This window comes from Phycodurus eques, chromosome 22 (assembly GCF_024500275.1).
Source record: "Phycodurus eques isolate BA_2022a chromosome 22, UOR_Pequ_1.1, whole genome shotgun sequence".
In the NCBI taxonomy this organism is placed as follows: domain Eukaryota; kingdom Metazoa; phylum Chordata; class Actinopteri; order Syngnathiformes; family Syngnathidae; genus Phycodurus; species Phycodurus eques.
The window spans coordinates 9,403,360-9,429,030 of NC_084546.1; the positions used below are offsets into that span (position 1 = coordinate 9,403,360).

Here is a 25,671-nt window from a genome sequence, read left to right on the forward strand (position 1 = left end):
CACGTACGTGGTTAGGGCGAGGGCGAGTAACGCAAGGCAAGAACATGGTGGACCCAATTGCAGCGAAGCAGGGAGGCGAGGCAGGAGTGCGGGAGTCTCAAAATAATAGTATTTAATCTTCAAAAAGGGAAAACTGAACAAAGTCCCACAACAGATACCAATCAAATCAAAGTAACAAAGAAACACTCGAATATCTAAAACTGGAAACAAACTATGACCTGTAAGTAAGACGTGGAATAGAAAGGGAAAATGGCACCTGACAATGACATACCACAATGATAAAGACAACTGGCGACTATGACATGGCAAAGACATGTGACAACGACAATGAACCGACAAGAACTGAAAGAAACCAGGGAACTAAATACAAACAAATTGACGAGACAACGAGGAACACCTGGACAAGACACGAGTGGCTGGAGAGAGCTGATTGGTCGACACAAAGTAGACGAGAACAGGTGGACACAACAATCTCATGAGCACACGACAAACATGGAACACAGGAAAACATGGAACAAAACTAAACACAACCCAAACCAAAACACAGACCATGACAAACGGATGGAATGAAAATTGCACCAGATACAGTCTAAGGGTTGACAGTATGTTGTGTAAGCCTGACACACAACCCTACGACACCTTCAGTAGTAAACGTATGTGACAGATTTCCACTAATTACCATTACTTATTTTTTGGTGCAAAATCCTACTAAATTACCTTGAGGCTCCCAGAACAACAGCAAAGCAAACCACATTTCCCTCTGACTCATCGTCAACTCCAGATGCAGAAACACAACGGGAATCTCGCCTCGACCCGACTGTGACACTGCCACTAATTACCAAGCAGTCAGATCCCGCCGAGCGCAATGTCTTGTTAGTTTTCCATTTGCACTTTTAATGCGATCAGGCGAGCTCTTGCCTTGTCTGCCTCATCCAAAGCGTACTTACAATATCTTTGATTAAGAACGACTAATCTAGTTACACTGACACCTGTAAAACGACATTTACAGTACCTATTAACAAGATAATCTGTCCATTTTCGAACTAATTCCGACCTAATTTAATACAGGCAGTGTTCTTTCCCCATTTGAAATGACTTGGATTTATACAGACTCAATAATTCCTTTATGTTCAATAATTTTGACCTTTACTTGACTAGTAAGGCTCCACTTCTCATAAATCCTTGACGAAAAGAGTCTCCTCTACACATGAACAAAATTGCTGGTACCTGTCTGTTAATGCAAGAAGGGAAAAAAACATAATGATCACTGAAATAACTTCAAAATGACAAAAGTAAAAAGCAACAAAACATTTACTGAAAATTAATCAATGAAAATCAGACACTGCTTTTGAATTGGGGTTCAACGGAATCATGTAAAATCATGTGTCCTTCAAACTTGTAATCAGTCAGTCTGCCTATTAAAAGTGTTATATAGTCACTGTAATAACTGGGTAAAAACATAACTGTGGTTTATCTTACCCAAGTTCCCTTTCTCTAGCCACACCCAGGCCTGATACTGCCACACCTGTTCTCAATCAAGACATTACGTCAATAGGACCTACCTGACAAAGTGAGGTAGGGCAGAAGATCCTCAAAAGCTAGACATCATGCCAAGATCTAAAGAAAGTCAGGAACTAATGACAAAGAAAGTAATTGAGAGCTATTAGTGTGGAAAAGGTTATAAAGCCATTTCTAAAGCTTTGGCACTCCAGCGAATCACAGTGAGAGCCATTATCCACAAATGGTGAAAACAAAGAACCGTGGTGATTCTTCCCAGGTGTGGCCGGCTGACAGAAATTACCCCAACAGCGCAGCAACGACTCGTCCAAGACGTTAAAAAACACCCCACAATAACATCCAAAGACCTGCAGGCCCCACTTCACTCAGTTAAGGTCGGTGTTCATGACTCCACCATAAGAAAGAGACTGGGCAAAAATGGCCTGCATGGGAGAGCTCCAAGACGAAAACCCCTGCTGAGTAAAAAGAACATTAAGGCTCGACTCAATTTTGATCTTGATGATCTCCTAGAATTTTGGTAAAATACTCTCTCTGACGAGACAAAAGTTGAAGTTTTTGGAAGGCGTGTGTCCCATTATATCGGGCGTAAAAGTAACACCGCATTTCAGAAAAAGATCATACCAACAGTACAATATGGGGCTGATAGTGTGATGCTCTGGGGCTGTTTTGTTGCTTCAGGACCTGGAGAACTTGCTGTGATAAATGGAATCATGAATTCTGCTGTCTACCAAAAAATCCTGAAGGACAATGTCCGGCCATCTGTTCATGATCTCAAGCTTTAATGAACTTGGGCTCTGCAGCAAGACTATGATCTGAAACACATGCCACCAAGTCTACCTGTGAATGGCTGAAGAAAAACAAAAACAAAAGACTTTGGAGTGGTCTAGTCAAAGTCCTGACCTAAATCCTATTATGACGCCGTAGCATGACCTTAAAAAGGCAGTTCATGCTCGAAAACCCTCCAATATGGCTGCATTACAACAATTCTGCAAAAGTGAGTGGGCAAAAATTCCTCCACAGCGCTGGAAGAGACTCATTGCAAGTTATCGCAAACGCTTGATTCCAGTTGTTGCTGCTAAGGGTGGCCCAACCAGAGATTAGGTTTAGGCGGCAATCACTTTTTCACACAGGGCCATGTAGGTTTGGATTTCTTTCCCCTCAATAATAAAAACCTTCATTTAAAAATTGCATTTTCTTCTTTGACTAATATTTAGATTTGTTTGATGATGGGAAACATTTAAGTGTGACAAACAAGCCAAAACGTGTCTGGGAGAATGTCCTTTGGACAGATGAGACAAAACTGGATCTTATTCACAGACTCAAAAATTAAGCATACCAAGAAAAAAAAAAACACTGTCCCTACTGTGAAACGTGGAGGAGGCTCAGTTATGAGATCTGGGGGTGCTTCGCTACATCTCGCATTGGGTCTCTTGAATTTGTGCGGTGTACAATAAAATCCCAAGACTATATAAGGCATTCTGGAGAGAAATATACTGCCTCGTGTCGGAAAGCTTGGTCTTAGTCACAGCTAATGGTTCATTCATAGAGTGTTAAGGAATATTGATTTTCAAATAACACCAGATTTGCAGGCGTTTTTGTCAATATCGTATCAAATTCTAGAGATGGCGATGTAGCTGTAATACAAAGAGGCTTGCCAAACAGTGAATGCATCCTCTCATCCATCCGTTACTGATTTAAGGTTATGGCTTTGACATTTCATTGTCGGGGATAGTAGCAGCCTACTGAGACCAGTAATGCCCACAGAACATTGGAACACGCCAGTAATCGCTTTCCTCTCGTCTGACAGGAGGTGGAAATAAAATAAGGAAGACAGCATTTATCTTTATGTGCATTTCTGGTACATTTAGCTTAGCTCATGTGTGAAAATGGTGGCAAAAAGAGTCAAACACAAAAAGCCATAACACCGAGCTCTCACCAGGTTAATTCATAGGCATTAAAAAGCAATTATCACCACGGAACCGAGTTTTCCTTTACCGAGTTCAGACACCCTTTGCAATTTTAATGAATGGACCTGCGGTAATGTACCAAATTACTGGAGCAAAACTCGCAAGTGAGAATTGTGTTAAAGGGCATAAAACTGCCCTCCACCCTCGCTTTGCCTTCAGAGAAATGTTCTCTGTCGGATAAAAAAAAAAGAAAGCCCATAAAAGGACATTTATTTCCTCTAACAACTGCAGTGAAGCGTTGCGTCACTTTCCCGGTATTGGAAGCTAACGCTGCGTGACAAGTGATTAGCTGCAGACGATGTGTGCAGCAGTGTGTGTTTACATGCTTGGAGAATGTGTGTGTGTGTGTGTGTGTGTGTGTGTGTGTGTGTGTGTGTGTGTGTGCGTGCGAGACCAGGCGTCTCTGACTCAGCACATCCTCATTGGGCCTCAAGAGGGGGTCGGCTCTTTTTATTACCTAATCCAGTTTGGGAGATGAATCTGGCCTGTAATCTAATATTGTGGTGAATGACTGCTGGTGTATCCGTGATTGTTCTGTATGTTTCGATAGCCTTCGCTGAGGCTGCAGTTTGCAGGGGAGAGAATGAAAAAGGACAGCCTTCGTACACGCAAGGTAGCACATTTTTTTTACATTATTCGGAAGGCCACTGTCAAATTCTTTACACAAGTATTCTATGACACCCTTTTCTCCATTTCACAAGCTTTAAATGTTTCCCTTCAATCAATTTATTGCGCACTTCCCTCCCAGGCACACTCCACATTGGAACCACAATGAATATGACTGTTAAAATAACTTTATTACGTTTTTGTTCCGACATAACTCCAGTAAAGCACATGGGGTGGATTTGCATTATGAAAGACACCATTCAATCATGGAAGGAGCACATCGCAGTGAAATTAAGGCAGCATACAAGGAATTTGCCTAAGAGGCTTATATCTACATTATATACAGTTTATAGCGGGTCTTTTTAAGGCAACAGAACAAGGAATTGTGGGCATATTTATGCCTTCTCCTCCTAGAATTTAGTATTGTAATTATTTGTTATTTTACTTAACATTATAAGTGGTATTAAAACTACGAACAGTGATCCTTTTCTTTCGCATGATATCAAGTCGGTCGCATGTCTCACTTTTTGCGTTTCCAGGGAGAAAAGCTTCATTCTTCTACGTCGCCACGACGAAGGGAAAATGAGCATCTCAGCGTTTTGGATGAAAAAGTGACAGCAAAGGACCCCACGCACAGTACAGAGTGCGGGGTCTGCTAAGTGGTTACATATTTCAAAGCACGTGTTATTTTGTGCATTAGAGACCTCGATTGCCATAAGTTCTGCACGGTTAGTGAAGCTGACGTTTGCAAGGTGTTACTAATATTGAGAAGTATAATGCAGGACCTAATTAAATCAAAAGTGTGTATGGGTCATTTTCATTTAGTTTGATCACGGTAAAGACATGGCCCACTGCGTTTCTTTTTTTTAAATAATTATTTTTACTGATATGAGTATTTGAATTGTTGGCAGTCATTGTTATCCTTCAAAAGGTTAATTGTTTCTAAGAAAAGAAAAACATTTCCATCGTAACATTTTTCAAACTTTACTGCCAAAATGTCTTGACTGCCCAAAATGAAGTTTCATGATTTGCAACATAATTAATTTTTTTTCCCTATTGCTTAATATTCATTTTCAATGAAAACTAACACAAATGCATCCAAGTGTCTTCAAAGTTCCTTTTTTTTTTTTTTTTTTTTTTTTGTCAATAAGGATTGCCTTTACTATGAATGCCTAAAATTTGAAATCATCAATAATTTCTTGAAAACAGGACTTTAAGCATGGCTGTTTCAGCATGGAAAACTTAGCCATATAAAACCAAGGCGGAATAAAACAAATTGCTAAATTAGATTTTTTTACTTTTAATAAGCATTATTGATCTGTTATTAAATGACATGGAAATGACCCATATGTACAAAGCAAATGTCAATATAGTGCTAAAGAAAACCTTTACATTGGTAAGCCACAGTTAGCAAAATTAGTCAGAAGAAAATATAAATACAAAATAATTGCTATGGAATCTTACTATGATTTGAATATGTTAAATACATGGGGGGGGAATGTGCCTTAAATCCCATCTCTTGTTAAACAGACATTTAGTCTTACAATGTGACTCCATTATGTCTGCATCGAAACATATATGCTAATTTGTTCAACTCGTCCAAGTGTCCATGGAGCACATCTAGGAGTGCACCAGTTTAAGGCCCTGTCCTGTGTCCAAAACAGCAGGTGGGAACCACGCGAGTTTGCACCTCCTGAAGCAGTGCAGACACACGCTGCACAACCAAAACAGGTTGAGGCCACAGCACCAGTTGGAGAGGTGCACCATGGGATACGTCACCGTGGGAAAGTGGGTCTTCCAATGCTTGGCCACGTCGCTGCCCGTGGGGAGGTGCAGCGTGTAGTCGCTCCAGCGTTTTGACACGCCGTAGACCGCCGCCACGCTACGTCCCTTCTCGGACCACTGCGTGTCGCTGTTTGGGTTGCAGTTGAACTCCACCCATTCGGACGTGAAGTCCCCGAGTACGGGGGCCTCGCCCACCTCTGGGTCGGGCCCGGCGGCGGACAGCTCGGCCGTTTGTACCGCTATGTAGACCCCATCTACCCTACGTACCTCTTTGACCCAATGGAGGGAGTTTTCTGTGTCCAGGACCAAGATGAGGCGCGAGCAGTGACCTGCGTTCTTCTCCTTCCACAACTCCAGCAGCTGGGCCAGATGAAGACTCTCCCCTCCTATGAAAATAATAGTGATAATTCCATCAAGTATTAGATTACGCAGGGCTAATTTAAAGTAATGCACCAAACTAAGTACAGTGAACCCCCACCTGCTTTATTTGCAGTTATGAATTCGCTTATTCACGTTTGTATTTTGTGGAACCCATCCTCACCTATTCACTGAAAAACTCACCTGTTTACATATTTTGTGCTCTAACTGTAACGCTCTAATACAGCCCTGGCCAATAGGAAAGTAGTAAGTGGTGACATGGAAGCATTGAAGTGATACATCTGGACTGTTCTAAGATATTTTTATGTCAGGATGTTGTTCGTGGAGGTTATGTTTGTATTTGCTGTGCTATGCGGCTGTTAAAAGGCTCAAGCTCACAAAAGACGGACTGCTTACAGATTATTGCTTGACAATTGGCGTTTTTACATATTGCAACGCTCACTTCAGGTGCAATTCTTTTGGGCCTTTCACTTTAATAGCGCTTTTCTAACTTTGGGGTTCAGTATCTTGCTTAGACATGGTGACAAGGGCAGTCCTAACAGTGAAGCATGGTGGTGGCAGCATCATGCTGTGGGGGTGTTTTTCAGCTGCGGGGACAGGACAACTGGTTGCAAGGGATATCCTGGACTAAAACCTTCTCCGGAGGGCTCAGGACCTCAGACTGGGCCAAAGGTTCACCTTCCAACAAGACAATGACCCTAAGCACACAGCTAAAATAACAAAGGAGTGGCTTCAGAACAACTCCGTGACTGTTCTTGAATGGCCCAGAGCCCTGACTTAAACCCAATTGAGCATCTCTGGGGAGACCTGAAAATGGCTGTCCACCAACGTTCACCATCCAACCTGACAGAACTGGAGAGGATCTGCAAGGAGGAATGGCAGAGGATCCCCAAATCCAGGTGTGAAAAACTCGCTGCATCATTCCCAAAAAGACTCATGGTTGTATTGGCTCAAAAGGGCGCTTCTACTAAATACTGAGCAATGGGTCTGAACACTTACAGCTGTGTGACATTTCAGTTTTTCTTTTTTAATAAACCTGCAAAAATGTCAACAATTACGTTTTTCTTTCTGTCAATATGGGGTGCTGTGTGTACATTAATGAGGAAAGCAATTAACTTAAATGATTTTAGCAAATGGCTGCAATATAACAAAGAGTGACAAATTTAAGCGGGTCTGAATACTTTCTGTACCCACTGTGTAGTTTAAACTATTAATATAGGCAATTATTTTTGGGGGGGGGGGGGGGGGCAGGTGTTGATTACTCACTGCTATTCGTGGCAGGGCTCCATCCGTATCCCCCACGAATAGCGGCGATTAACTGTCGTGGTGTTAGTGGTTCAAGGACATTTCAGCGTGACACTCTTGATGGACAGAGTGTCTGTGCGTGGATCAAACCTGTCAGCTTCCACTTGCCCGACTGTCCATCTAACCACAGCAGATACACAAAGCGCACAAAAAATGTCCGGCTTTAACAGAAGGGGCGGGGGCGTGGCGCTAAAATGTACAGAGCAGTGTTTCCCTGCCAACAAATGTGAAATCAGTTGCATGAGTTCAGGGCATGATCTGCGGTGCCATGTCGGAAAATTACAGCTTCAAGTGTTAGTTAGGATGCTGACATAAAGACAACTTTTGCGGGCATTTTTATTTTCCTTTTTTTCCCCCCAAAGACAGTGTGTCAAGTCATCATTGGTGTTGCAGCAAGAGCGTCCAAAACTTTCCCAGAATTCTCTGCTCGGCTTCTGTCCTTCACAGCAATTTTAACTCCTTTGGCACACTTGTCTGGACTGTGACTAATCAGCCCGTGAATGACTGAGGGAGGAGGGGAAGAATGCAAAGTGGAGAGTGGGATGCAAATGATGCTTGCAGGGCGAATGCAATCGTGAAATGGGAGGGAGAATAAGTGGTTTGGTTTTTTTTGGTTTTCTGAAGAAATAAAGGTGCTTAACAGATATTTATAAAGTACATCGTGATACTTTTGGTGTCTATAAAAACATTACTTGAGGAATATATAGAGTATATAAGCTCCATCCGTCCATTTTCTATACAAACAGAACTATTGTGACAATCACCATGTATGCCACTATTTTTTCTGGCATTCTAGTACAAAAGGGGATGAGAGCATAATGAGTGTGGTTGCTGGGAAACTAGTTATATCAACCATCGCAGCCATTTTTTATACAGCTTGTCCTCATTGGGATCACAGGTTAGCATAGGCGAGTATTAGATTCTGCTGTTATGATAACCATAAACACATTGTGGTTTCACAGTATCACAACATTGGACTGGTAAATGGCCTATGGCACATCTAGACAATTCACACTACGAACAATTTAGAAAAGAGGTGTCAAGAGGGGTCACTGTCGATTTTGTTTCCGTCAAAGGGCCGTTATGACTGAGAAATCTGAAGTTTTTTGTTCTACAACTGTTCACATGTAATACAATATATAATTTTGAAAACCCATCCAAGTAAACCAACATGCAAACTCCACACAGGAAGGCATTACACCCACCCAAAACCTCAGAACTGTAAGAAAGATAGGCGAACCACTTGTTCACCAGCTTCATCAACCCTATGACAAAAAACCACTGAAGCACATCATGATGTGTCTCACCAGCTAGCGCCCAGGCTCCGCTTCCTTTGTGTGTGTGCCCGCTGTAGAAGATCAGGTAGGTGTCGTGGCGCGGCCCGTCCGCCGTCCGCAGCTCCAGGAAGTTGCGCAGCTTGCCGTGCAGCGTCTCCAGGCTGACGCCGCTGGCCGAGTAGTCGCAGCCGAACGTCCGGATCATGTGGTGAGAGAAGAGACGCTGTACGTTGTTCAGCATACCCGTGGCGCGCAGGTTCAACTGTTGGGCCTGCTCCGGGGGCAGCAGGGCGGGCTGGCCATCAGCGCTGAACGGGGAATGGGGAAAAGAGAGTGGCTAGCATAAAAACACTGAAGTGGCTTTGCGGGGAGTGGATCACAGAGTTGGGAATGGTAGCAAAGGCTGAGGCGAGCAGGTTGACGACGATTGAGATTAAAAAGCCAAGTCGAGGGCAAAGTGATTCTATGAAAAACTGTGTGGTCGTATGGGGGGGGGGGGGGCAACGCGCACACACAATCTCACACACACACAAAGTGAAGGCTGGCTGCAAATCACATGGCCATACATTCCCCTTCAATCTGCGGGCTTGATGTTATTCATGGCCAAGCAGATGGGAGTCATACCTCACGCCCTCACTCCAGACATCTGCATAACGGGTGTCATTATATTACGCCTGGTGCCCCCGTTATCACCTTCGACATCCCCTTGACAAGGACAGGTGAATGTTGGGTTTGCAGTACATGGGATGGAGTCCTTCTGGCTTCAACTCATCGCATGTGCAGTGTGATGACATGATTTTTAGAGTCATTTATTCATATTGAATATTTCACTTGCTTCGAGCAAGGGTTTTACATTTTCTGTCCTTTGAAGGGATTAAGCCATGTTTCCTACGAAATATTTTATCAAATAATCGAGTCTTTGGATAAATTATATGTTTGCTTAGTTGAAGACCAATTATGAATACACGAGAAAGAATAACCCATTTCGCTTAAAAAATTAATGACCAATTGTTTTTCTTTTTTTAGACAGTCGACTGTTTAATTTGTTAAATTCACATTGAGCCCTAGTTATAACCATTTAAGCAATGGATTGCCACTTTAATGTTTCTTCTTCTTTCACTTTAATGTTGAAACAAATGTAAATATCATAAATCATCGATGGTTTTATTGATTAAGGGTTAAAAATCTATTCAAAGCGACCTGGCCATGTGTGAAAAAAGTAAATGCCCCCCTTGTTAAATCATGAATTAACTGTAGCTAATAAAATTCTTTGGGAAAGCCGAGTTCATTTTCAATGACCACATCAAAGCTTGATTACCTCTAAAACTTCTCAATAAAGAAATGACTTAAACAGAACCTGTTAGACAAAATGAAGTTGGCCAAAAGATCTCAAAAAAGCTGCAACAAAATGCCACAATCCAAAGAAATTCAAGAGCAGATGAGAAATAAAGTAATGGACATTTATCAGTCTGTAAAGGGCTACAAAATCAGTTCTAAAGCTTTAGGATTCCAGCAAACCACGGTGAGAGCCATTATCCTGAAATGGAGAAAACATGGAACAGCGGTGAACTTCCCCAGGTGTACCCGGCTTACGAAAAATACTCCAAGAGCACAGCGACGATTTTTCCAGGATGTCACAAAGGAACCCAGGATAACATCTTAAGAACTGCAGGCCTCCCTCAGTTAAGATTCAACCATAATGAAAAGACTGGAGGAAAACGGCATCCATGGTAGAGTATACTTGGGTTATCGTTGTCTGATATTTACATATGATTGATGATCTCAAAATATTAAAGTGGGAAAACTATTCAAAAAATAAAAAATAAAATAACATTTAAAAAATGCCCGTGACCTTTGAGCCCTCAGGCGGCCACTGCATCAAGAACCGACATCAATGTGTAAAGGATATCACCACATGGGCTCAGGAACAGTTCAGAAAACCAATGTCAGTAAATACAGTTCGGCGCTACATCCTTAAGTGCAACCTGAAACTCTATTATGTTAAGCAAAAGCCATTTATCAACAACAGCCAGAAACGCCACCGGCTTCTCTGGGCCCGAGCTCATCTAAGATGGACTGTTGCAAAGTGGAAAAGTGTTCTGTGGTCCAACGAGTCCACATTTCAAATTGTTTTTGGAAATTGTGGACGTCATGTCCTCCAGGCCAAAGAGGAAAACAACCATCCGGACTGTTATGGATGCATAGTTCAAAAGCCAGCATCTGTGATGGTATGAGGCTGTGTTAGTGCCAATGGCATGGGTAACTTACACATCTGTGAAGGCACCATTAATGCTGGAAGGTACATACAGGCTTCGGAGAAACATATGCTGCCATCCAAGCAACGTCTTTTTCACGGACGCCCTTGCTTATTTCAGCAAGCAATGCCAAACCACATTCTGAACGTGTTACAACAGCATTTCTTCGTAGTAAAAGAGTGTGGGTACTAGACTGGCCTGGCTGCAGTCCAGACCATTGAAAAAGTGTGGCACATTATGAAGCGTAAAATACGACAACGGAGACCCCGGACTGTTGAACCGCTGAAGCTGTACATCAAGCAAGAACGGGAAAGAATTCCACCTCCAAAGCTTCAACAATTAGTGTCCACCGTTCCGAAACGTTTATTGAATGTTGTTAAAAGAAAAGGTGATGTAAAACAGTGGTAAACATGACCCTGTCCCAGCTTTTTGGGAATGTGTTGCAGCCATAAAATTCGAAGTTAATGATTTGGTAAAAACAATAAAGTTTATCAGTTTGAACATTAAATATGTTGCCTTTGTAGTGTATTCAATTAAATATAGGTTGAACATGATTTGCAAATCATTGTATTCTGTTTTTATTTATGTTTAGCACAACGTCCCAACTTCATTGGAATTGTATTTAATTATGTCATTACTGCATGTTTTTATCAATTACAATACTGTGGAGTGTTATTTGTCCTCATTAAAATATACCTTACATTCCTTGTTTATTGTTGCTTTTTGCCATTTTCTCAATAGAATATCTTGTGTTGATTTGTTTTGTTTTTCATACATGTACATTACAACATGTTTCTTTGCGGGGAAGGCTGGAACAGATTAATAGCATTTCCATTCATTTCAATGGAAAAATATGATCTGAGAGAGGAGTGTTTTGAGTGAGCAGCGTAATCACGGAACGAAAACAAATTTGTATCTCAAGGCACCACTGTTTGCAGATCCTACAGTATTGTATTTATTTATTCTTTTTCAAAACTGGCTGTTTGTGTCAATTTGCGCAGCTAGTCAATGGACTGCACTGTCTAGCACCATCCCCAGGAGATGCCGCTAGAGAGAGCTGCCAAATTTCCTCATTTTGGTGACCTTTACGACTACAGATTGGAAATTTGTGTCACATCTGCACTGATAGCTACTGTAGATGCAAAGACAGAGCCTTCCAGCCACACATTCACACACACACGATGGTTTTAATAAGAAAAATGACACGCTTCATCCTCGGTGTGGCTTGGCAAGCTCATCTAATCTTTTCAGATCTCATGGCACCCAGGGGAAGAAAGGCTCGTAGTTTGAGATTCACGCTGCATCTTCCGCCGCTCTCTTCCATCCTCACTCTGAACCCCTCCCTTCTGTCAAAATGCTGTCCCTTCTCACTTCTCCCTCACTTTCTTTACAGCCTCTCCTTGTTTTTTCCTCCCTGCAGTCACACCCTCCTGTTTTTTTTTTTGGCCTCCCCTTCTCACCCCGATCGCTGTAATCTCCCTGTGGAGCCTTTCTCAGTGGCAACATGATCCGCAGCCATCAAACAGCCTATTACACACCACTGCATTCTCATCATGCCCTCAGTCGTCCCTGTGGGCCTGGCCACGTGCAGCCTCGAATACAGAGAGGCGGTGGCGACGGGACGGGAGTTCGACACGGAAAGGTTCCACATAAAGAAGGCACGGCACATGAGTGAGCATCACTGACTTGTTTGGTGACGGAGATAGTCGTTTATAAATGACGGCTAGCTTCCACGCTTTCATTGAGGGAGGAGATCATCAAGAGTAAATGGCCTGTTAAAAAAAGATGCCAAGCCATCTGAGAGGAAACTGGGGGAGGTGACGGGAGGGGCAGCGGCTAATGGCTAAACGCTGCACGACTTCGTATGCTGCACGGGGAGCAACAGAATGATCCGTTTAGGGGCCGAACATTAGCGGCATGTTTATGCATCGTTATTGGCTTATTTATCCAGTTGGTTTTGTATTAACTGAGTTGAAATGGGATATCATATTTACAAAAGCATGTGAAATTCTCCACCAGTGTGTAAACTTAATTTTGTTAACACAAAGTCCTACCTGCAGTATGTCGTAGGGATGACCAGGGCGTAGCCAACGCAGGTGCCCCCCAGACAGCTGCCCAGCTCGTGGAATAGCCCGTGGGCCAGCGACTCCAACGGTAGCACCACCAGCAGCGCGCTGAGGAAGAGACCGTTGGCCGGCTACACGAACAAGACAGAGCACCGCAAAAAGTCACTTCCTTCCATTTGTCACTTCCATTTTGCGCAGAAGCAACCACAGGCGCTTAATTGGTGCCGACAGTTTGCAAGATAGTTACGCAACACGGGACCGACTGCAGGATCATGCTCGAAGAGACACAATGCACTGTTAAGACTGTCTCAACATTAGTAAACATCCAAAACCAAACACTTTCAGAATGAAAATGATAAAGTAAAGACACACAGAAAACTTTGGACTACGATGTAAGTAAAATCAATTTCATGAGTCACTGGCACGAAGTCTCATTTAGCATTCTCCTGCAGACGTGTTGATTTCACCGCATGCCTGCTGCTCTTTCTGAGAATGCTAATCAATTTCTAAAAGTGGAAGTGGCAAAAACACTGAACATAGGAACGTGACGAGATTTCCCCCAAAATTACAGTCTGTCTAAATGTCTGGCTGGAATCTCCACTTCAACCTGAATACAACACACCAAGAAATCTGGTAATGGGTTTCGGGTTTTTGTTTTAGAAAAAAAAGGCCTTTTTTGTGTGTGTGTGTGTGATATCGCCTACAGAAAATCTGTTCAAAAATCGCCCTAAAATTAGAATACAACCAGATTTTATATAGCTATACATCCCAATTACCGGTATTTGTCAACGTATCTCCTCGACCCTTTCATTTTGTCTGCGACTCGGGGATCCCTCCTCCGATTGGCTGACAAGTTTCAGTTAAAAATATCCACTAATAAGCTTGTGCGGGCCGAAATTTGGAGGGGTTCTCCAAGTCAACACGTCAAAATTTCAAATGGCATCACCTGCCCTAAAAACCTGAATTAAATAGCACAAATGAAACGTCGGTCATCTACTTTAGTAATCGTCTTTTCGTTACTATTACTTATGGGGGATTTTAAAGGCGTTTGAAGTGATCATTGCCTGTTGTTTTTTTAATAGAAGATTCCACAAATAGACGGAAGACACTTGACACTTGACTAGCTGATGTTGACAATGAAACTTGCTGGTAGTCTCCTACCTGCCAGGACACGGCACCCAGAATGACCGTGGACAGCAGGCTGAAGAACATCAGCCGCTCCGAAATGAGGCAAAAGTGCCGGATGCCCCTGGAGGCCATGACCTGGTCCAGCCCACGGCTGCTGGAACGCTGCGCCCGCCAGGCTTTCTGGCACTCGCTCAGCTTTGTATGGAAGCCCCAGATCGTGATGAGGAGGACGACGTGGCAGATGCACCAGAAGAGGCCAAAGAGGCAGAAGCCTGGGATCACCAAGTACCACAGCTCCAAGTGGCTGAGCTGCGTAAGAGAAAGGTCATTAAATGTGCAGGGCATTTTGCAGGCTTTACAAATTTCAATCAGGTTTCCAAACTCATCACATTACAGAATCTGTGCTCAGATAGAGCCGTAGATTCACGCACACAAAACAATCATAAAAATTCCTGCCCCCCTTGGTTGTACCTTAAAGGCAGCCAGGATAACGAAGGTCAACTCCAGCAGGCTCAAGGGCAGGAGCGACAGCCGCCTCCACATGTTCCCCAAGGTGAGCACAGGCATCCAGCGCTCGGTGGCGCCCAGCGCGCTGAAGTAAACGTCCAACACGGGCTCGCACAGCAGCCGACCCAGGTAGCACCCTAAGGCGAAGGGGTTGGCCGCAATGCCCAAGGCTTGGAAAAACACCAGTGAGGTGACCAGGGCGAAGCTGACCAAGTTGGGTAAAGCCAGGACGGACTTCATCCTCAAGTCCACGATGAGCGCGCCCAGAGCCACCACAAGGCCGACGATGGCGACTGACTTGTTGAGAAGCATGGTGGTGCTCGCGATGGCAAAACCGAGCAGCTCTAGGAACTCGGTGGACTTCAGCAAGACGGCTTTGTAGCGGATGGAGCGGCATATTCTCTCCGTCGCGGCCCATATTGCCTTCATGACCACGCTGGCCAGGAGGAGATAGTTGGCAACGACTTCCTTGACGTTGGAATCCAAGGCAGGACTGCTGAGGAAGCACAGGAGACCGAGCAGGAAGCCAAACCACAGATGGAACAGGCTCAGGCTGGCTTGCTCCATGCCAAAGTAATAGTGGAGGATGCTCGCAATCCCAAGGACGAAAAGACCCAGGATGAAGATGACGAGGATCATCGGCTCGCTCGTCACCTCCCAGCGCAAGTACATCCCGACGCACACCGCCACCATGAGGTTCAGGCTTGACAGGTAACCAAGGCAACGTATTGATGTGATCATGTCCACCTCCTTGGGCCCCTCGATGGTCAGCTCCTCTTCCTCTTCGTCGTGAGCCATGGCTGACAGCACTTGATCCAAATGCAGAAAAGACTAGCAAACTTCTTGCGTAAATATAAATGAAGACATCATCCCCTGAGAACAAATAAAATGTTTTTTTTTTTAATCCATGCTCATTTTAAGTGGTTACATCACCCCTGTCCTGAAATCTCAACTTTGTTTACATTACAAACCCTCATATCAGAGAAAGTGCTGCGACATGATTTGCTATGAGTGCTGAAACTAAAACAATGTGACAACAAGCAGATAACACCGTATACCCGTATTGAAGAACTATAGTTCTGGAAAAGTTCCACGTTTTGTTGGCAAGCGGCTGCGGTGCTGCTGACAGTTTTCTGGCGATGTGGCAGTTCAGCAGGGAAGCTCAATGCTAACTAACGTTAGCTTAACCGATGACATTCCTTCCACAGTGAGCTAACTCGTTTCTTTTTCTTTTTTTTTCTTTTACAGGATAAGACGCGTTCGGAAACATGACCGAGTAAACCCCTTCAATTATTAGAGCTTAGTTTTGTAGAATATTTATCGATAAAATGAAACTTACATTTTGTTGAATAAATGAAAGCAATTTTACTTCCGGATTCCAAACTACAGCAAGTCGCGAGGGTACAATAGCCCAAGCTTCGGTATTCGCCTTTTTTGTTCGTTTGTTTTGTTTTTGTTTTTTTGCAGGTTGGACTACCATATACATCAAAAACTATTTTACCATCTTTTATACAACAGTTGGTTTTATTTCAAACGTCTCAAAAAGAACACACAGTAATAACCAGCTTAAAAGGGTGCTTACTTAAAACAATTTCCTTTTTGTTTAATTCATAATTCATGACAATTTATATCAATACAGTCATTGATATTTGACATAATCATACCATGACGTTGTGCCTCAAACATTTTGTTTTCTAGTATATTGTATTATTCAGTGGCGAGCTGTCAGGGCCACACAAGGACTTCTCTGCTGGCCTAAATACTCGCACTGACCTACGTTTACAACCTACATTCTTATAGTTGCTCCATGAAATTGTATATATTTACTCCTGACAGTCTATTCTCTCCATTTAGTAGCCCAATACTCTTTCAGTCATTTAATCGGTTGTTCAGAGCAAGCCAAGTTTGACAAGCAAAAGATGTCTCTTGCAATCTGCACACGTGTTATAATCAGGGCCTCTGGTCGGTATGTTGTCTTTGATTTAGATTAGTTATGTTATTGTCATGTTGTTAGTGTGGTTAATTTTCTTGCATCAATCGACTCGGAAGCACAGGTGCAAGAAAATTAACCACATTAGCTAATTAATGATTCTGCACTGCTCCCGATGATGAAGGTGGCACAGATGCTTGCTGTTGATCTCCATTGCGTTTTTGCATAGCAAAGCAAAGCACAGCAAATGTATTTATATAGCGCATTTCATACACAAGGGAACTCAATGTGCTTTATATGATTAAAAGCATTTAAAAAGAAAGAAAAAAAACAGCTTATAAACATTTAAAACAAAGAGGGAAAAAAAGAGAGTCCAATTAAATCAGCGTACAGTGCAAGAAATATCATTTAAAGGTGGAAATGCGCTAAAAAAAAAAAAAAAAAAAAAAAAAAAGTTTTTACCTGGACTTAAAACATTCACACTTGGGGCTGGCGTCACTTCTGTTGGCAACTTATTCCATTTGTGTGCAGCCTAATAGCTAAATGCTGCTTCACCATGTTTGCTTTGGACTCTGTGCGCCACTATTTGACCTGAGTCTGTTCATCTTAGAGCCCTGGGTTTATATTCCTTTAGCGTTTTTTTCATATATTCAAGACCTAAACCATTTAGTGATTTATAGACCAGTAGCAGAACTTTAAAATCTATTCTAAAGCTGACTGGGAGCCAGTGTAAAGACTTTAGTATTGGAGTAATATGCTCTTACTTCTTTGTTCTGGTCAGAACCCGAGCTGCAGCATTCTGAATGAGCTGCAGCTGTTTAATGCTGTTTTGGGGGAGTCCAGTCAGAAGACCATTACAATCGTCAGGTCTACTTGAGATAAAAGCATGGATGAGCTTCTCCTGGTCTGCTTGGCACATGCAAAGCTTCACTCTGGATATGTTCTTCAGATGGTAGAAGGCAGTTTTTGTAATTGATTTGATATGACTGTTTAAAGTCAGGACACAAACCACAGATGGAATATCAGAACACCAAGGTTTTCGGACTTGGTCTTTGGTTTTTAAAGAGAGTGACTCCAGGTATTTACGAACAGCAATCCTCTTTTCTTTCTTGCCAAAAACAATTATCTCCGTTTTGTTGTTGTTTAATTGAAGAAGATTTTGGCTCATCCAGTTATTTATCTGTTTTAGACAGTGACACAGCACCTCAATTGGACTGTAGTCATCTGGAGACATTGCTACATATAACTGTGTGTCATCTGGATAGCTATGATAGTCAAAATTAAATTTTTGAACAATTTAACCCAAGGGTAGGATATACAGGATGAACAGGAGGGGTCCAAGAACTGACCCTTGAGGGAGCCCATAGGTCATTGGCATAGTATTGATGGTTTCTATAATTGTGACGTGAACTGTGGTACTAAAAGGGAAATTGAGTCAGGTAAGTCCCTACTGAAGGCCAAAGTCAGTGGTACTATACATTCAATAAATAAACCACACTATTCCGCTGCTGTATAAGAGATAGTTTATTTGCATGATTTAAAAAAAATATATTTCCAATTGTAAAATGAACTAAGCAACCTTCTCTGTGACTTACTCAATTTGACTAGACAAAAATCGAGATTTCTTTTTAATAAAGATAAGGCACTCCTGCTAATATATATATATATATATATATATATATATATATATATATATATATCATTAAGGCTCCTATTCATCCTAATTCTCCATTCACATCTGGGTGAGTAACAAGATCGCGAACACAATGAAGGAGTCATTAAATTTATCCACTTAGACCCTTAATGTGACATCTCTGAATAATTAACCCATGTGGTGATGAAATCATTTTGTAGTCTGTGTGTGTGTGCAATGTCAGTACAGACATACACCTTCCAAAGTGAAGGGAATCATCGTGGCTCCTTATCAGTGCTTGTAAAAATGATATGTTGTTTTTTTCCTCTCAAGGTTAAAGCACTGAAAAATGTTGGTGAGAGAGAGATTTGAGAGATTTTAAAGGTTGCGCGAGGATATAGGAATGAAAGTGCGAGAGAGAGAGAGAGAGAGAGAGAGAGCGTGACAGAGCAAGAGAAAGAGAGAAGGAAGGATAGAGATGTGGTGGGAAAAAAAGGAGACAGGTCCACCTGAATTATGCAGAAGGTACCTTCATTCTAATGTCAGACATACCTCCAGCACTCCTTGCATGCGCTTCACTACACAAACCATTGGCAAAGACACAAACACAGACTGAGGCTCACCCGACACTGCCTCACACTTTATTGTCAAGTCAGTACTTTGCCAAGTGGGATTGTGATTTCGGGATGTCAGGTTTAAATGAGGAGTAAATTCAGAACTTGGGCATCAAGGACACTGGAGGGGAAACGTTGTATAGACCAAAGTATTGGGACTACCGCTGCTGGTTGTGCTTGGTCCTGCCAGTATCCAACATTGTTAAAAAAAAAAAAAAAAAAAAAAAAGGGTTGGATGAGTTCAGTGAAGAAATAAAAATCACCTTTGGGATGAACTAAACCTCTCGTCCAATCAGTGGCCATTGTACTCACATGGTCATTATCACTTGCCATACTTCCCATTTTGCCTGTTTTGATTATTTTCACCAATCACCATTGTCCGAAATGTGTTTTTTTTTTTTTTGTTTAGGGGTCAAAGAATCCACACTGTATGCAATCAAAAAACACAATTAAACAAATGACCAAATACATTCTATTTTGGGTGACTTGATCCATCGCACTGTGTAAATGCACGAGACATAAAGCTATTATGCGCTTGTCATGGCCACGCAGTTTGGTTCAGGGGAAGTGAGATAGAACTAATTATACATGAAAGAGTCATTTGTAGGCAGTTGATAGAGAAAGTGCCGGTTCACCGACGAGCGGCAAAAATCTCGCATCATCTGGCAGGTGATTGGCTGGCCTCGGTGGCCTTCTTCACATGCCGCCGTCAACGCGGCGGCCATCAGCCTGCCTGGGGAGGTCTGTCCAATCATTGGTCTCATCTTCGCAGACGATGATGAAGTCAGAATCAAAAGAGAAAATGCGTTTGGTTTGAATGGGGAAAAAAAACAGGGTAAGAGTCTTGACTTTTATTTGTCTCTTGGAAAGAAAATGAAAGAGATGCTGGAAGCAAGAGAATGGGAATGAAAGAAACAATAAACAAGATAAGAAATGACTGAAATCACCTTTGATTTGGAGACTGGTGCCATCTTTTATTACTGGAAAGCTCTGTATGAAATTGAAACTATTATTTGTTCGGTGCAACTTAGGTACACGCTTCATTAAAATATATTGTTTTGGACGAACAAACTATATCACACATCATTCGTGGGATTCACTTATAATTTCCAACATGCAAGTCAATGAAATCACAAGTTTCTAATGGGGATAAATTATAACATTACATTTTGACGGAAAATTTGTATGAAAACTGAAGAGTATCCTGTATCTACCTTACAGTTCTGAGGTTCAGTTCAACCTCGGCTCAGACCTTCCTGTGTGTAGTTTCCATGTACTCCCTGTTCAGGTTTGAAATACTTCAGATTTTTAAATTCAACACTAATGTGATGAAAATCGAGTGGACATCTATGATAATTTGAAAAAAACCAAAGCATCATTGTGGATTGCGGAGTAGTAAAATCAGCGAGTCGACTAGTATGTACAACCCCCTACTCTTCGTGCTTGAATGAGTTTTCTTCAGGTGCTCCACGTTCTAAAAACATCCATGTTAGGCAAACTGAAGACTCTAAATTGTCCATTTTTCGAAATTGGTTGACTGGCGACCAAGGCTTGATATTAACACCCGCCAAGCCAACAAAAGTGGGGGAATTTCAGCTGTTGCGGGTAACACCTCCATACCCACAAATCACTTTGGCGGGTTGTATTGACAAATGTATTTAGCTCAGGAAAGATTTGTATCAGCAGCCCGCCCACCCCCCTTGACAAATGTATTCAAATGGAGAAAAGACGTCTTGGCAGAAATCAGCTGGGATAGGTTCCAGTTACCCACAACCCGAATGAAGAAAAGCGGTATAGAATCAGTATATTATTTTGGTAGATTGATGGTGTTTTGCACTGTGCTAAGGTAACCATAATATTGATTGATTGTGCAAAAAGTGCTTTCCGTTAGACTGCTTTTCCGTGACCTTAAATTTATGAACTAGACAAACTTCTTGATGAACTTCAATAGTGCTGACAGGAGGGAAATTCTCATCCAAACAGTTAATTTGTTTGCGCCCCGGCGTGAAGTAGCCGTACACGCGCTTAAAGCCAACGGTGCGACGCCACCTAATGGAGCTTCGTCCTGTGATCAACTGCGCCGATGATGACAGCACTGTTCATTAAACACACCGTTTCACAAACGAACAATTTGATTTGCGCCACCATCGGACCTTCAATGCGCTCATCTCGTAATTGGCCCGGATTAGTCAGCGTTTTGTCAAAGTGTGAACGCCGCCTGGTTGCGTTCAGGCTCCCCTCGCCAGATGGATAGGAGATAAAGATTTGGCCACTTGATTTCCCTCCGCTCTGTTTTGCTGCGCTATACATGCGTTGGCTCGTGGAGGGAAAATATGGATCCTCGCTGTGCTTTCTCAGGTTTGACAAATCAGCATCTGTTGGCCTGTCTGCAAGCCAAAAACCCCAACCGAGTCCAACATCGATAATAGAGAGAGGACACATGGAAGTGCTGAGATGCTTTTTAATTGGGAGTTCTCAGGTGCAGAATTAAAATGGGTGAGAGGGAAATGAGTCTGACAGTCACTCAAAATGAAAAACTATCTTTGGCTTCGGAAATAGCAGCCCTCATTAGTTTTCTTTGACTCGGTCTTCATCAGCAGTCTCGAGCAATGAGTTTTTGTGCAGTCAGTTTCTCTGGATGGTGGCCATTTTTGTGAAGTGCATTAATTTTCAGAGTAGCCATGTTTGTGGAGCAGGCTGCCTTTTAAAGAAGGCATATCGCCCAATCTTTGTGGAGTGTGTTGCTTTTTTCTAGCAAAGCATGTAAGTCATGTTTGTGGAGGGTATCGTGCCTATAGCTTAGCATGTCCATACATCCATGCATACATGTCTGCGAGGTGTGTTACTTATTCACTCCACGTCAGTAATAGACAGTACTGTATGTGGGCTGTGTTGCTTTTTTGGTGTGGCTTGTCGGCCATATTCGTTGAGTGCGTTGATATTTCAAGGTAGCTTGTCAGCCATGTTTGTGGAGTGTGTCGCCCTTACGGTTGGACATGTCGGCCGTGTTTGTGGCGTGTATTGCTTTTCTGCTTTCAAGATTGTCACCGCACCATATTTAAAAGTCCCATATTGTGGCTATTTAGACCTCCATAGAGTAACTCCCTAACATGGACTTAGTATAAAAGTGTCAATATCATTTTAAAAAACATATTGGTTTTGTCATAGGTGTCCAGAAAAGGCCCCTCTGACAGCTACTTCCGTTTGACCCAGTTTCATACCCGCTTTGTCCATAGTTGGCTAAGCCCGCTCCCTTTCCTCTGATTGGTTGCCTCTGTGTAGAAGACCCACTTGTGAGAGCACACGTTTTTGTTATGTTGACAGCGCTGGCTTGGGAGCGGAAAGGGAGGTGGAGATCTTCGCTAGTGACGTAGATAAGCTCGAGAAAGTCAAATGACCTGATTTCAGGCTTCTTGGCAGAAAAACGTCTGGAGTTTGTGCGTGACGCGTGGACGATTGTAATTCATATTTCACATGTTTACTGAGGCACCATAGACCCAATATAACAACCCAAATTCTAGAAACATTTGGTTTGGTAAAATAGGGGACATTTAAAGGGAATGAGAGGAGCCACTTTGATTGGACATGATTGAAAACAGCTGTGTTCACTCCCACAGAGGCGCAGACCTCCCTCTTTTAAATACGTGGGCTTGCGCTCATCTGCGAAATGACCAAAAACCCAATCTAACCCGCTTTCATGCAGATTTACGCCACCCGACGCACCAGATTTACATCATAGAGCCCTCAGTATGACATCGCTACCATGTTTGCAGTGTGTAGCGTTTTCGTGAAGCCCCTCGGCCAGATATGTGGAGTACTTTAGCTTCCCAGGGTCAAAGGCAGCCAACGTTTTAATGCGAAACCCACGAGCCCTTGGATTTGTAGTTACACAAACCTCAACAGGAAACACTGTTTGTCTGATGGTCCAATGTGTGAGCAAGAACAAGGCGGTGACTCATAAACAGGAGCCGAGAGCTGACTATGTGTGGGCGCACAGGCAGGATCCGTATTGGTGTGAAGAATGTGGTGCCGAGGCGAAAGTAAGCCAGTGGAACATAGTATATTCGGAGAACAAAGGACTAATAACAAGATCCAAACGATAGAGACACGGACCGTCGTTGTGAATGTGACTACAATGTAGCTGTGACTGTGCCGTCCACAACTCGAGCAGATTTAATGCGAGCGCACCTTCTGTGCACCGTTTGAGTTCTTCATCTCACTGCCTCTCGCTATCACCGTCACACTCTTCCAATGTGCCAATCACTCCCCTTTTTCGTTGTCACCTCTTCTCCAACTTGCACCTGCAAATCGTTTGTGCATACTTCTGCCCTCTGTCTCTCTCGCTCTCTCAATTTCTTAACTCTTCATCCTTGGTGCGGCACATGCAGTATACTCGTGCAAAGTCAAGGTAGGCAAGTTCGGTCAGCACTTTCACGGATCATTAGAGCACAGATAAAAGCACAGACATAAAAGGAGAAACACCTGATTGAGCACACAGTGTCTTTGACAATACATTTGCTTCAATATAATTTTACTGGGGGAATGGTTCTATTTGTGAGTATGCTGCAGTACATGACTTGAGAAACTGTGAATTTTGCTGTCCATAGTAATGTGTCGACCTAATGAAAATATATGCATTTTACCAGCTCATTTTCTGTGCATATTTCATGCATGTAACCATGTTGTTTTTTCGATGAGAGGTGAATGACTAATTTGGCACGTAAATATGCATCTACTCCAATACTGACAGACTTTCATTGGCGTGTTCTAAACTATGAACCAAGCCATTTTGGACGGCTTTTGTTTGCACTGGATTATATGTGCAACGTATTTATTAGTGAGTCTTTAACCAGTCAAATCATCATAACTAATGCCACAGGAATATAGTCAAGAGTGGAAACAAACCTTATTCTCCATTAATGTCAAGCCCCCCCCCCCCCCCCCCCCCCCACACACACACACTTATATGTAAGGTTGTTTTTGTATCTCAATGTTAACCTGTACAAAAATCTGATAGAGTGACGCTATTCTATATTTTGCATTCCTTCCCCCCTCACTGACCAGCCCAAATCTTTAACCCATTTGCTCAGTGTTACATTGCAGGTAGGCAATAACATCACACTGGGAGAGGAGTAATATCAAGACAGCATTTGTGAGACACAAAGCAAATGATAATAATAAAAACGCTCAAATGTTTTCTTCCCCTGAGAAAAAGTCTGTCTCTCATCCAAAACATCTTGGGAGGAATACAAGGTCTTTGGCGTAAATATGTGCTCATTATGTTAGTCGATGATACCACTTGGCTGAATTGTTGAAGCCACTCGATATGTTGATGTGAACCCCATTAAAGCAATAAGATACTGCAATGCGAACAACATCTTCAATTAATTTAATCCAAAAGCCACCATTTAGAATAGGTAATTCAGACAAGTATTCTGGTTTTCGGAGCATGTGCTATACAGTATACTGTATATTTAAATGCAAGGATTATGTTACCTTGTCTTTTGTCTCTTAGCTCCTACAGCTTTGAAAAGTATGGCAATTGGCTTAGAAAAAGTACAAAAGCCACCTTAAATTGACAAAAGATCCCGATGGGATACATTAGCCTTGGTTAACCCTTTTTAGATACTGTAGACATGGGTACATGACATGCAGTCCTTCTATAGCCTGGCTGAAAAATGGGTGGGTTGCATCAGGAAGGGCATCTGGTGTAAAAACTGTGCCAAACAAATCATACGAGGAATTCGCTGTGGCGACTCCGGACAAGCTTAAACTCGCAACGCATGTACTTCCAGCCATCCATTTTCAATACCAGCTATCCTCAATCGGGGTCCCCGTTGACTTGGGGTGAAAGGGTGCACCCTGGATAGGTTGCCAGCCAATTACAGGGCACTTACGGACAAGCAACCATTCCCACTCACATTCACACCTAAGGACATTTATTTATGTATTATTTTATAGTTTCCCCCCCCCCCTCCCATTTTCTAGTGCCAGTTAAGTGAAGGTTATGAGCTGAACACATACACTTGCCTACACACACACACTCCTACGTATATATCCTACCCCATTACCCATTTATTACTGTACTGTATACATTTTATGTTTGATAGATAACAGTGTGAGTTCCACCGTTGCTTTGTTAAAATTCTGCCCTTATAACTGTTTTATGAAGGACTGCACTTCATCAGTATTTACTTCTTTTCCGACATGCGGAGTTCCCCAAGGCTCAATTGTTAGCCCTCTGCTACTCTCAAATGAAGGCATTAGACAAATTAGTTGCAAACGATGTTATACTCAATTTCTTGTGAAGAATGTCTCAGTCAAAGAGCAATTAACTAGAAGAAAGCACTTGCAACAAGATAAATCAACCTGTCACCATAGGTTTTAATTGGTTTTTTTCAGCTCTTTTGTTTGGAGCTTTAGTGATGAGGTTGATTCCCTCCCTTGCTGGGGTATTTTTTTTCTCTGCCAAAAACGAAGGTGTTTTACAAGTAAATTTGTCTACTCTGTTATATTACAACTAACCTTTCAAGCAAGTAGAGTCAAATCATTTTGGTATTAGCATAAAAACTCATACAGTGTATGGCTCATTGATCATAAATGTCAGAACACCTGCATCACTCCTTAAAAACATTTTACTTCTGTCCTTACCATACAGGTTGTTCTCCCCATCCCTCCTTCCCTGGCATACACCCCTCATTT

The 25,671-nt window shown here is 42.5% G+C and overlaps 1 protein-coding gene across 2 annotated transcripts; it reads right to left on the reverse strand.

Moving 5' to 3' along the window:
* Positions 1 to 3,727: 3,727 nt before the first annotated feature.
* tmem168a (transmembrane protein 168a) lies at positions 3,728 to 16,176 on the reverse strand. 2 transcript variants are annotated; one of them, XM_061668210.1, is made up of 6 exons: positions 16,132 to 16,176; positions 14,757 to 15,665; positions 14,319 to 14,594; positions 13,146 to 13,288; positions 8,867 to 9,144; positions 3,728 to 6,262 (listed from the first exon to the last, which is right to left on the reverse strand). In XM_061668210.1, the coding sequence occupies exons 2-6, from the start codon at positions 15,588 to 15,590 to the stop codon at positions 5,712 to 5,714; spliced, it is 2,082 nt and encodes a 693-aa protein (XP_061524194.1). In that variant the 5' UTR covers positions 15,591 to 15,665; positions 16,132 to 16,176; the 3' UTR covers positions 3,728 to 5,711. The 2 variants fall into 2 exon arrangements, with proteins under 2 accessions (XP_061524194.1, XP_061524195.1); XM_061668211.1 differs by lacking the exon at positions 16,132 to 16,176 and adding an exon at positions 15,851 to 16,086.
* Between the last annotated feature and the right edge of the window lie 9,495 nt (positions 16,177 to 25,671).